We start from the raw sequence: 13,981 nt of genomic DNA, 5'->3' as shown, positions 1-13,981 counted from the left end.
TCTTGTAGATAACCCTGCCTTGGACTTGCAATCACATTTTTACTCTTTGTCAGCAGCTGCTTTACTACACACACAGCCCCTAGCATTCCTTCCAGCCATTTTCTCCCCTCACCTCTGATCCCCTCTTCACCTAGCTTTTTGTAGCCCCGGCACTATTTTCTGCCCTGCAGCGCTGCACGACCCTTGTTGACTTACCACTTTATTTGATAATAATAATAGCCTTACCTCGCCTATGGTATTTGTGCCTTGGCATCTACTATGTTAAAAACCTAAAACCATTAATAACTCAACATAAAGCCACCGTGTGGCTTTTTCCTTCAGTGCTGTCTGGCATTCCAGTGCTAGACAACACACTCCTCCACAGCTTGACCTTACTGAATATACACTATATGACAATCAACTCCAATATAAACTCCTTTCTGAAACTTTTCTTTGATAACAGCAAGAAAACACAAAGGCATAACACTTTGGGGACGGGGAAAAGACCACTTGAAGAGAAATATTTGTCCTTAACTCTCAAATATAACGACTGATTCCTGCTGAAATGAACAGTGTACTGTACATGTATATATAAAGTACCACAATAAAAATAATATACAAGTGTAGTATTCACCAATTGCTGTCTTGCTTATTTATAATTTTATGGCATAGATAATGAATACCTTTATCAGTGTTCAAGGCTAGTTTGGATTTTGGCAGGGTCACCTACCTCTTTGGCAGTCAAAGATGTTAACAGTTGCATCACCTATCAAAGGGCTTGGAGAGCCATCCATTTCACTTCACAAAACAAGTGTTTACAGTTGTGCAACTTGCCAGAAATATTGTAGTCATTCCCATCTTGGTTTGATGTAGCTGATTTGCTTGTAAATAACTGTTACTGAGATGCTACCAAGAAAAAGATAATGCAATCCTTAATTGCAAAGCTCATATGCCTATTGGCACCTTGCCTTTGAATCAAATTCAGCTACAGACTAAATACGTATTATCGATAGGGTACAGTTGGAAACATTAGGTAGGGTTTGGCAGAGCTGTTACCCCCTTTCATTCCTTGAATTAAACAAGATATTGGACAGAGGAGCAGCATGCAATGCTGTATGCCTATACTAACCATAGTTTGACTAACCTTAGATAAGATTAATATAGCTACGTATACTGCATTAAAGTCTGGTATGGCTAGTTATGTATACTGCATTCCAGTCTGGTATGGCTAAGTACTGCTAAGGTCTGTTTGGTGCAAAATTAAACTTTTTTTGCCTACCATGTTTTCTTTTATGATTATATCTGCAAACCAAAATTAAAAATTAAAACTACAATATTTACAATACTACACTAAGTGTTACCAAAATCATCCATGTTCTACTTTTGCGAAACCTCTACCAACACACGTGCTAGGGTAAAATGCAAGAATTTTTAAGCATAGGTAGAGTTTATTGCTATGCTACAGGCAATGTGCAGGCAATGAATACACTTGTAAACACCACTGTCTACAAAATCTAGAATTTAAAATAATGCGTGCATCTTTGAGATGGTATTTCTATAATTAATATTTTATTTCAACTTCTAGATTTCAAGATTACAGCATGATACAGAAAGGTTGAGTAAAAGTAAAGTAGTATCATGATCACAGAGATAGTAACAGATACTGTAATATAAATAAAAGCATGAAGAAATTTTGCCTCATGTGAGGTCAGTACAACAAAGGTAATGGGTCCAATTTTTTCTTGTTTATAACCCTATTAAATTTATATTTACAATGCAAGAAGCATAGTTGTCTAAATTGTTGTGCATAAAGAGTGACTTTCGCAGCTACTCGTGATCACAATATTAATTTTGAGTGCTTCACTATGAAGCAAGGAGCCAACCCATTTAGATTTTATAACTTGTGCATACATTACAAAGTACAGCTCTACAGTGAATGTATTGCAATGAAGTAATAATAATACAATGCCATTAGGAATGTTGTTAGTACATCACTTTTAAAGAAAGGTTAATATTTGAACACTTAAAGACATTCAATGTGGATAATATAGAAATACATTAAATTCAAACACGATGTAGCGCGACAATCCACAAAGGATTTTTTTCTGCTGAACAATAATAACAGTCATCACAACTCGTTTCTCTACATCAACCTTCCTTTGTGGAGGAAGGGAGAGAACTCTTAAGTAAATTGCTGACATATTCATGAGATCAGTCACATGACAGTTAGACTGGGCAGGAGCACTTGCAGATATTTGATTTTCTAGAGCAGCTTATTGGCATGAAATTGTACTTATGAAGAAATTTAAGATTTAATTTATTTTTTCAACAATTTCTACTTTATACAATCATTGACTATAATACAAAAGATGAACTACCATTACACATGCACATGAACAATATACAGTAGAAAAGAACACTTGTGTACAGTTCTGTACATTTATTCAAGGAAACTTTGCTGCAAGTGACTTCATCAATCCTAATACAGATTGGTTGGGCTAATTTAGTTAATCGATTACACAAGGGTTTAAGAGTCCTAATGCAGAGTGAGCTAAAATAGGGTATTATATAGTGGACAGTACAGGTGACTTGTAGTAATGGTAAGGTGCATTAGGTTGTAGGAAGTAGGTTGGAGAATTACTGAGATGGGGTGGATATGAGCAGAGCCGCACTGGCATGGGTCAGTATGCCTGCTGCTTAGTTTCATGTTATCTTAACATGGATAATAATGTTTTAGCTAATGATTGAGTCATTTCTCCCTGCTGCATCCTCCATGTGCTATACTGTATACTCCTCTGCTGGTCGAAGATTATCTCTTGTGTTTCTGCACCAAGTTTTTTTAATTAAGAATTTACAGTTGGCTATTTTGATGGGTTGACTGTTATATGGTGAAGCCACACTAGATGCTACATTGCTGACTGGCAAAACTATGTAGTATCTAGTGACTTCCTCTGCTGCTGTGGTGATTGTTCTATAGAATATATTCGTGGCACACTTCCTATAATCTACAAAGTGTAGGGGGAACTGTAGGGAACTGAAAGTACAAGTAATATACACACATTGGAGTTTCTGAATGTTTTGAGGAACAAGCCTGTGATTACCCCACTTTCTTTACGTCATGGTGAGGGTAAGAGTAAAGGCTCATTTTTTTTTTTTTAAAGTAGGTTTATGGTATACATCGAAAAAATCTACTCTCAATTGTGTGTACGTAATGGTACCTAGAAAAGGTAACTGGTTGTTCTTTTCCCCTGATGTAAATTTAATAGTTAGTTCTAGATTGTCAGAGCCAAGGATGTTATGCCCATTGAGACCTATGAATAAGATGGCTAAAATATCATTCATATACCACAACCATTTGATTGAACTGGGGATTATATCTAAGATTCAGCTGGATTCCAAGTCCTCCATATACAAGTTGTCCAGAACTGTGCTGAGGAGCAAACCCATGGATAACTAGAACAATTATTAGTATCTGTTATATTTCCTTTAAAGCTGAAATGGTTATAACAAATACAAAGCACTGGCAGGCTGTAACTACACTGTATAGCTTGGCCTACTGGCAAATTAGTGAACAGGGCTACATCATCAAAGTTTAAGCTTCTTATCAACAATGCCAAGCTCTTTAATGCAGCTTAGGAGATTGCCCGAGTGCTTTAGGTGTGCTGGACTAAGTATCCTCAAAGTTTTGAGACGTTTCATCAGAACACTTGCCAGCTGGTGCAGTGTACTGATGATGCCTGATGTAATGAGAACGAGCTTTTTTTTTTTTTTTTTTTTTTTTTTTTTTTTAATTATAGAATTATGCTGATCTGGGGTTAGTAAAGAGGAGATGTATAAGAATTTTTGCCCTTCTCAGACTTTCTAAGGAGGCTCCTCAAAGTCTGAACTTTACACAAGTGCTCTTTTCCACAGTTTGTCAGTATCATCATACCATTTACAGCTACACAATTTACAGTACATACTATTGTATATATATAGTGATCTCACTTCCCAATTTATTTCTGCTCTGGGGTGTCTATTATTATTATTATAATCAAAAAGAAGCGCTAAGCCACAAGGACTATACAGCGCTGCAGGGCAGGAAGGAAGCGAGGGCATCAGGTGGCAAAAGGGAGATGGATGAGCAACAGGTTACGGATAACAGCGGGGCAGTGGATGGTGAAAGGGTAAAGGGCAGCAAGAGACTGAACCAGAAAGGGCTGAGGGGAGTGCGAAAAGTATCATCAGAGTTTGTGGAGTAAATCAGTCGTTGTCAAGAAGTCAATGAGAGAGTCAGGATTAAAGGAGGGTCCATCAGCAAGAAGGGAAGGTAAAGAGAGAGTAGGAGAACGAAGACGACGTTGGAGGTAAATTCTGCGTGCTCGTTGATAGAGAGGGCAGTCTAACAGAATGTGGCTAATCGATACTGGAACTTGACACTGCTCACAGAGAGGAACAGGGTGCCTCTCCATGAGATACCCATGAGTAAGACGAGTGTGGCCAATGCGAAGGCGGGAGAGAGTGGTCTCCCAACCTCGGCACTGATGACAAGAAGACGGCCAGTAACCTATGCTCGGTTTAATAGAATGAAGTTTGTTACCGAGCAGAGTTGACCAACGTTGTTGCCAACGGGTGCGAAGGTGGGTAGCTATTGCAGCAAAATAGTCCAGAAATGGAACACCTCGATAGGAAATTGGTAGGTCATATACTGCTGACCGCGCAGCAGTGTCTGCCTGTTCATTGCCCTGTACGTCGACATGACCAGGGACCCAACAAAAAACAATATCTTTATGTTTGGTAGAGATACGGCGTAGCCAAAGTTGGATACGGAGAACTAGGGGATGAGATGTATCAAATTTTCGTATAGCCTGTAGAGCACTAAGGGAGTCTGAGACTACTACAAATGATGACACAGGCATAGATGCGATACGAATAAGTGCTGCAAGAATGGCATACAGTTCAGCAGTAAAAATGCTAGCTGAAGATAGTAAATGCCCTCGTACGACGCTGTCCGGAAACACTGCTGCGAATCCGACGCCGTCTGAAGACTTAGAGCCATCTGTGTACACAGCGGTGGCATGAGAATGAGAGTGGAAGTGATCAAGAAAAAGAGAGCGGGAAGCCACCGTAGGCAGTTGAGCTTTCGAGCAAGGGAGTGAGAAAGAACAGACCCGAACAGCTGGAACTTCCCAGGGGGGTAGGGAAAAGTGAGATGCTACATGAACATATAAAGGTGGTAACTGAAGGGAAGACAAGAGTGAAAGTAGGCGAAGAGAAAAGGGACGGAGCAAACAGGGGCGGCGAACGAATAAAGAATGTCTACTAATATCGGTGACCATTCTATAAATGGAAGGATTGTGTAGATCGTGAGAGCGTACATAGTAACGAAGGCAATGGGCATCACGGCGATCAGACAAGGATGGAACATTTGCTTCTGTATAGAGGCTCTCAACAGGGGAAGAGCGAAAAGCACCAAGGCACAAACGTAAGCCTTGGTGATGGATAGAGTTAAGGCTAGAGAGAGTAGCAGGAGAGGCCGCGGAATAAATCTGGTCACCATAATCGAGTTTCGATAAAACGAGGGCTGAATGTAGGCGAAGCAGAGTTCGACGATCAGCTCCCCAGGAAAGATGAGCAAGGGTTTTAAGAAGGTTTAGCCGGCTGTGACAAGTTGCCTTCAGAGAGGTAATGTGAGGTTTCCAGGTTAACCGACGGTCAAAGAGAAGGCCTAGAAACCTGACTGTATCACGTTCGGGGATACGGGAGCCATAGAGATACAAAGGATGATCGGAGATAACAGAGCGTCTAGTGAAAGTAATTTGGTGAGTTTTGGTACTTGAAAATTTAAACCCATGTGTGGTGGCCCAAGCGGAAACACGGTCGACCGCATGCTGGAGAGAAACTGCAATAACGTGACAGTCAGCGCCTGCACAAGCAATAGCGAAGTCATCAACATAGAGTGATGACCAAATATTGGGTGGAAGAACAGAGGCCAAATCATTTATAGCAAGGAGAAAAAGTGTTGTGCTTAGAACACATCCCTGAGGGACACCTTCAGCTTGGACGAAGTCCGGGGAAAGAACATTATTGACTCGAACACGGAAATGTCTGTCAGTTAAAAAGTTCTTAAGGAAGGATGGTAGATTGCCTCGGAGGCCTAAGGAATGGGCCTGGGCCAAAATATTATACCTCCAAGTTGTGTCATATGCCTTCTCAAGGTCAAAAAATATGGCAATAACTGAGTGATTATTCGCAAAGGCATTACGAACATACGTATCCAAGCGTAGTAAGGGGTCTATGGTAGAACGACCCTTACGAAAGCCATATTGACTAGCGGAGAGACTGTTGTGAGTCTCTAAATACCACATTAAACGTCGATTTACGAGGCGTTCCATCACTTTGCAAACTGCACTTGTAAGAGCGATGGGGCGATAGTGGGAGGTATCGTGTCCTGTAGTACCCGGTTTGCGGAAAGGGAGAACAATGGCAGATTTCCACAGCTGGGGAAGAACTCCTTGTGCCCAAATAAGATTGAAGAGGTGTAAGAGGACTACAAGGGCTGACCGATGTAAATGTTGTAACATACGAATATGAATGTCATCAGGCCCAGCTGCCGATGATCGGCAAGCTGAGAGCGTTGCCTCCAGTTCTTGAAGTGTAAAAGGCACATTATACTGTTCTTCTCCGAGAGAAGAAAAGTCCAAGGGTACTAACTCTCTGGCAGACTTTGAGGAAAGAAACGAGGGGCATAGATGGAGCCCTCGGGAAATACGGACCAGATGTGTGCCAAGTTCAATGGCAACGTCGAGAGGGTTTGCTATATCAACACCAGTGACCCGTAGAACAGGAGCCGGGTCAGGAGAGTATTTACCACTCAATTTCCTCACTTTTTTCCAGACTGCACTCATAGAAGAAGCAGAGGTGATGGTGGAAACATAGTCTCGCCAACAAGTGCGTTTAGCTTCACGGATGACACGGCGAGCGATCGCACGCTTCTGCTTAAAATCAACAAGTCTCTCAGCGGTTCTATTGTACCGGTACCTGCCCCATGCAGCACGTTTCAAACGTACTGCACGAGCACAAGCAGGAGACCACCAAGGCACGCACTTCTGAGAATGCCTGCCTGAGGTTTGGGGTATAGAATGAGAAGCTGCGGTATAAACTGATGTCGAGAAGATGTGTAGGAGCTCATCAATGGAGGATGAAGAAGGAACCTCACTAAAAGCAGTGAGGTGTGAGTAAAGATCCCAATTTGCCCGATCAAATTGCCAGCGAGGGCTACGGGAAGGTGGTGAATAGGAAGGAGAAGTAAGAATGATCGGAAAATGATCGCTGTCATGTAAGTCTGGTAGAACAGACCAGGTGAAGTCTAGTGCAGTGGAGGAAGAGCAGACTGATAGATCGATGCAAGAGAGAGTATGAGTACGAGGATCAAAATGGGTGGGAGTACCCGTATTTAAAACATGGAGGGGGTGAGAGGCAAGAAAAGCCTCCAACTGAATGCCACGTGAGTCACAATGAGACCCCCCCCAGAGGAAATGGTGGGCATTAAAATCACCAAGTAACAGAAGTGGTGGTGGTAAGGATGAAACAAGAAAGGCAAAGTCTGGGATAGAAAATGCTCGAGAAGGAGAGAGATATAAAGAACATATTGTAAACCACTTATTCAAGTGGATACGGGCTGCAGTGTAATGCAGCGAGGTATGGACAAATAGTTGACAGTACGGAATATCATTGCGTAGAAGAAGGGCACTTTCATTAAAGGTCCCATCTGAGAAAGGATCCGAAGAATACAATAAATTATAGCCTGAGATAGGTTGGAAAACAGCCGAGTGTAATTTTGGTTCTTGTAAGCAAGCACCAACAGGGGAAAACCTGGAAAGCAACATCTGAAGCTCACCTCGATTACCCCTGAGGCCGCGGATATTCCACTGTAAATAGGCCATGATTGGCGATGAAGAAAATATCAGGAATCTGTAGGTAAAGGCACCTACGGACTAGAGGGGTTAGAAAAGTCAACGTGTGGTGGCATTGGAAGATGTTCAAGTAGCGAAGGAACGGAGCGTTGCGAAGAATGGGGTTGTGAAGATGGAGGAGAGGGAAGAGAAGGAACAGGAAGTGAATCAGTGTCCATTGAAGGTTTAGTCTCTGCAATATATTCTGAAATGGCTTCAAGTGTTTCTGAATTCAAAGATGTATGGGAAACCATATTGGAGATAGGAGGAGGAGGGTGAGTAAAGATTGGGACAGTAATGGACTGTACCAAAGTAGAGGGGGAGGGAAAAGTGTAAGGGACTGGAGATGAAGTGTGGGGGGGGACAGAAGAGGTAGAAACCTGGGAGGTGACAGAAGAGGGAGAAACTTGGGAGGGGACGGGGGTGGAAGGCATAGTACGAGGAGGAGGGTGAATCTCCACACTTGTAATAGAGCCAGAGAGAGGGGAAGAACTAGGTACAGAGACTGGAAAGGTAACGTGTGGAGGTGGAAGAAGGGAAGGAAGGGGCAAAGAAGATTTGAGCAATGTGGATTTTTTGGACTTCTGAGTAGAGGGGCGATTGGTATTAGGTGTCGTACGAGGTCTTGTCGATACTGGGGCTTGTGAGGAAGGACGCGAAGATGTGAGAACAGACTGAGTTGTAGTCGGGACGTCAGAGCCAAGGACAGCAAAAGGATTAGATGCCGTAATGGCTATGGGAGGGGTAACAACAGAGGAGGCTGCAGAAGATGGGACCCCAGAAGTGGGGGGATGTTTGGAAACACGAGAATAAGAAACACGGGGTAGTCTCCCTTGGAGGCGGAGATGAGTAACTGCCATAGCATAAGGGAGACCTTCTGCCTCTTTGAGGCAACGGATTTCACGTTCATTTAAGTAGACCTGGCAACGGCGGGAGTACGAAGGGTGAGCTTCATTACAATTAAGGCAAGATGGAGGTTGACTGCAAGATGTATTAGAATGGTTGTCGGCACCACAGACTGGGCATTCGGCCATAGATCTGCAATATTTCGCTGGGTGACCAAAACGCCAGCAATTTCTACATTGTTGCGGTGTAGGTATCACCTTTCGAACTTGTAACCGATGTCCCGCGACATATACAGAGGACGGGAGTTCTCGGCTGTCAAAAGTTAAACGAGCCACATTGCAAGGGTAACGTCTCCGCCCCCGGGCAGGAAGGACATAAGTGTCTACTTTGAGGATTGGGAGATCCTGGAGTTCCAGCTGTTCAAAAATGTCATTGCCACATGACTGGAAATTCTGTTGGACTATGGTATGGGGCAGAATGACAGTACCACTACAAGAATTGAGAGAAAGATGTTTTTCAATAGTGATAGGAGTAGTATCGATATTCGAAAGGAGAGAAAGATCATGAGCTTGGGTAGCATTCTGGACAGTGACGATGCGCGTACCGCTCTTGAGAGCGTGAAATGAAATATCTCTGCCAACATGACGCAGGAGCGCTTTGGCAATACTATGGTCAGAAAGGTAGGCAGAAGAAGAAGTTGGTCTTAAAGTAAAGAATTTAGTCCATTGTGTGGTCCGAAATTGAGCGTGGAGAGGGAGTGCTTGACGTGTCGGTCGTTTCCGAGTAGACTGGGAAGGTAACGACGGAGCATCATCAGGAGATTGACGTTGGCGTTTAGGAGTAGGACCGGAGTTGGTCCGGCATGAAATGGGTGGGCGATTCGAAAATTGCCGTACCGTAGAGGGAGAAGCCGGAAGCATAGTCAAAGGAGAGCGGAGTTCAGACAAATCGAAGGAGTCAGTCGAAGCCCCGGTACCTGAAGCGGGTGAGGAAACAGCACCAGCAAGAGGTACAGGGGCATCAGGAGTGTCCGAAGAGTGGTCTAAACACAAGGCAGGGTCAGAATGGGGTGCGGTATCAAGAAGGGGCCCGGGGGTAGTGGTTTCATGGACTAGGGCTGCCATGGTTAGGTTACTCCTTTGCTTTTTGTTTTTAAGAAAAAAAAAGAAAGAAGAAAAGAAAATAAAAACAAAAAAAAGAATAAAAAAAGGGGGGAGCGGGGAGGAATAGTTCCCAGGAGGAATGAAAGGGCCGGAAATCTCCCTCCGCGCCCAAGAGGACTCGACACCGCTAGTAGCGCAGATGCAGCATGGAACCCGTGCCATACCCTACCCTTCATGCCAGTAAACCAGCAATCCGGGATAGCAACCTCACATCTGCCGAGCTACCTCGGTGGACAAAAGAGAGGGCGGCCGGATATCCGCCACAAAGCATACCTCCTTCAGCCACCACCCCCGGAATCCGAAAGGTGGCTTCCAGAGATACACCCGTCGCCCAAAAGACACCCAAAGCTACTCCGGGATACCGGAGAGGGATCGGGACATCCCTAGGCAATCCAGATTCCACGGCAAACTACGCCACCGCCAAGAAACCTCAACGGAATGGGATCGACCCCGGTGTCCTTTCCCCTACCTAGGAACTAGCGCGCCTGTGGGAGAAATCACGAAGGCTAAAAAGAGGAAGGGCAAAAGGGAGGGGTGAGGAGGAGGAGGAGGAATGGAAAAAGGGGAGGATGGGGAGGATGGGATAGGGGAGGGGAGAATGGGGGGTAATTAGGTTCGGTCTGAGGAAGAAGACCGACAGGGCTAATTCCTCAGACCAAGAGCCTCTTCACCACGCCAAGGAGCCCCCCTTGAAGAGGTCTGGGGTGTCTAAATTAAACAAATTCTGAATAGCCTAAAGTAGAATTGTTATTCTGGGAAAAACAAAATCCTAATTAGAGAGAAGTTCTGATATAATTTGGTATTTCTTATAATCAGAATAAAAGAAAATTGCAAGTTAAAATTTTTTTTAAAATATTCTCAGAATTGAGAGATTTCCAAATTGAAACTGGGAATTTTTATTAAAAAAAAATTAGAATTTTTAACTTTTTCATGTAGAAGAATTGTGCTAGACACATTTATGCAAACACAGCTAAGTATACTCTATATACTACAGTATATACAGTTTAAAACAATATTTAGCCTTTCATTAAACTGGATTTATATCACATTGACCAGTGCAGAAGTGCAACTCTTTTCTCTCACACACCAATTACAATTTCTGTTTCATTCTTTCTTGTACACTATACCATTTGCCTTTTGTACATATTTACAGACTGTTTTTACCTCCATACCCAAATATTTATTTCATTAAAAAATATTCCATAGATGTCTGCTCTACAACATATAACTACTGTAACTTATATTATTTAAATTAAATCAAAATTTTCTTACATTTGGCACTTACAACAATGCATATACAGCCAAGTGGTTGAGTAACAAAATAAAGACTATATACATACAGAACAACATATAACTATCACAGTTCAGTGCTAATTTCATCTGCAGCTTCACCACCTAACTTTCCTTTTGAATCCTTTTTGTACTCACCCTTCAGGTAACTCTCTTCCATCTTGGTGTTCACCATAATATTAATGCCATTACCTTTACTGTTTCGTATTTGTGAGCTATCAACTTTGAAAGTCACGTTTTTATTGTTCTTGCTTTCAACTTCAAAACTTCTATTCATGTAACCATTACAGTGATTTTTTGTAAGACCATTAATGTAACCATTAATATGACCATTATTAAAAGTCTTAAGGTGTCCAGTACCTTTACCACCACCCAAGCTTGTGATATGCTCACTCAAACTTCCACCAATATAATCTGACTTGAAGGTATTTTCATTCCCGTTGGTAAAGTTACTCGTAGAATTCTGAATACTACTATTTGTTTTACTGCTGATGTGGATAAACTCTTCAGACAGAGGTATCATTCCTTTAGATTTCTGTAAATTGCCATTTAGTGCAAGGCATGTCATAGTGTTTCCATTTATGTAGCTACCACCAATGGATTCACTCTTCTTTCCTGATCTTATTTTCCCATTAACTGCAATATGCACATGGTCAAAGTTCCCACTTTGGTAGCTATTAGTATCACTCACTACCGCTGTTGATGCCTGTCGAGAGAATCACTTTTATAGTACTTGTGAGAAAACAGTTTCAATTTAAATATGATCAGTTTCACCAGGAAATTATAATTAATGCTATTAAATTACTAAAAATGCTTTAATATGCAGTATATTTAAAGCTATAATGATCAATGTATAAATTAAGACTACACAAATATTAAATTAAAGCACAAATGAAAAATGACTGCTAAAGTTTAAACTTTTACAACTGAATAATAAGAAAATACAACTAGCAAAAACTTTACACAAAGAACAAAAATTGCGAATCTATCCTAAATGAAGCATGGCAAATAAATTACAAATTTAGTCGTCAAAAAATGATGCACAATATCCAAAGTTCGTTAATGCACATACAATCACACTTCATTTATCTGTTAACAAAAGATTCTATAGGCTCCTTCCTGCTGCCAGTTAATAAATGCTTCTCTCATCTGGGTGGAATGAATTGCATGCTTCACAGTGCTACTGTTATTACTTGCAGTACTCTGAATATCTAATCTAAAGAATACATGTCTTGATCCCAGATGAATAAGGTTAGACTGTATTAAAAAGTCTTCTAGTATAAATTTACTACAAGAGAATTTTATTTTAAAAATTAATGGCACATTTTTATGCTAATAATAACAAGAAAGCTAGGGTATTAATTTTAAGGCAAGAAAATGGTGATGAACATCAAATGCAATTTTTTTTCTCTCATTTCTTACTTTCACCCACCATGTTTCACAGTATGTAAGTATTCATTAAGATTTCTGGTGATCACCTGTGACCTAGTTGTGATTTAAAAATTTATGACTGCCATACAGGAGCAAAGTTATGCTAATGTTCCATATTTATTGTCTCAATCTTATGTCTTACACGATTGTAGAACTTGTCATTACACCACTCCATTTGTAGAGGTTTTCTAGCATCCTTTTGATACTTGTCCCCCTTCCCCCTTTTGGTGTTCTGTAATTCTTCCTCTTGATGGCATTAAGCAATCTTTGTATTTTCTCATTTCCTTTTATGGTTCTTGTGAACTTCTTTTCCAACTATTATCTAATAAGATCCTATGTAGCATTTTAACTTCTTCTTTGTAGCTTTTTTTTTTTTTTTTTTTAAGTGCAGACACTACACTACTACAGCACATTCAAATTCTGGTCTGATACATGAAATGTCAGTCTTTTCTCATCCACTTATCCAAAAGCTAATATGAAGCTTATAAGTGTAGCACAAGAGTATCTAATGATTATATTTATGCAATCTTCAAATTAAAATTCTTTTTGCCTAGATTCCTCCAAAACTAAACATCTTAATCACAATACATTCATGTGGCCTGGTATTACTTTCTATTTCTAACACACAGCATTCATCTATATTATATTCCACCATCTGTTCCCCCATATGCTCAATTTATCAAAGTCATCTTTTAGGGATTTAGTTATTTTCATTAGTGTTTATCTGGCATAGTATCTTTGCATTATTTGCAAACATCTTCAAAAAGTTTTGCTTTCCAGCCGGTTAGTTATGACAGTTTTAAATTATCAGAGTAGACATCAGTTTTTGTGAGACCTGCTGCTGATATTTCCTGAGGATATTTTTCCTCTATCACTTTTCTTGCAAAAGTTTGCTTTTTATTTCTCTTTTTTTTTTTTGTTGAAGTTTTCAAAAATAACCGGACACCTGCCTGTGATATGTGCTAGATTAACTAGCCTGTGGTGGCTATACAGGCAGCTAACAACAACAGCCTGGTTGACAAGGGAATCAACAAGGTAGTCTTGCCTTAGGCCAGGCTGTAGAAAAAACTTTACAAATCAATCACAGTTATGCAAATGCTTTTTTTTTTTTTTAAATAAATTAAATCTGCCTCACCATATCTTTAACTTAAGATTGTACAAAGACAAGTGACAACAAATGAACAGGCATTGGGTAAATCACAATTTCTGTCTTTCCTTTATAATTCAATATTTAAACACGTTTTTTAAATGCATGTAATATATCATTAAATTAAAACTAAATCTTAATCTCTTGTAATAATTACTGTCAACTGACAGGAGTTATTAACTGAAAAACAT

General features: G+C 40.8%; 1 protein-coding gene across 1 annotated transcript in view; it reads right to left on the bottom strand.

The window, feature by feature from the left end:
- Nucleotides 1-10,824: 10,824 nt before the first annotated feature.
- Nucleotides 10,825-13,981, bottom strand: part of LOC128688504 (uncharacterized) — a 436,494-nt gene continuing 433,337 nt past the window's right edge. Inside the window, exon 25 of the mRNA XM_070084744.1 lies at nt 10,825-11,918. Coding sequence (XP_069940845.1) covers nt 11,280-11,918 — 639 coding nt within the window. The 3' untranslated portion in view covers nt 10,825-11,279. The remainder of the gene's footprint in view (nt 11,919-13,981) is intronic.

The sequence above is a fragment of the Cherax quadricarinatus genome, chromosome 13 (assembly GCF_038502225.1).
Source record: "Cherax quadricarinatus isolate ZL_2023a chromosome 13, ASM3850222v1, whole genome shotgun sequence".
Lineage (NCBI taxonomy): Eukaryota > Metazoa > Arthropoda > Malacostraca > Decapoda > Parastacidae > Cherax > Cherax quadricarinatus.
The sequence above is the reverse complement of the archived record's forward strand: the minus strand, read 5'-3'. Positions and strand labels throughout refer to the sequence as shown.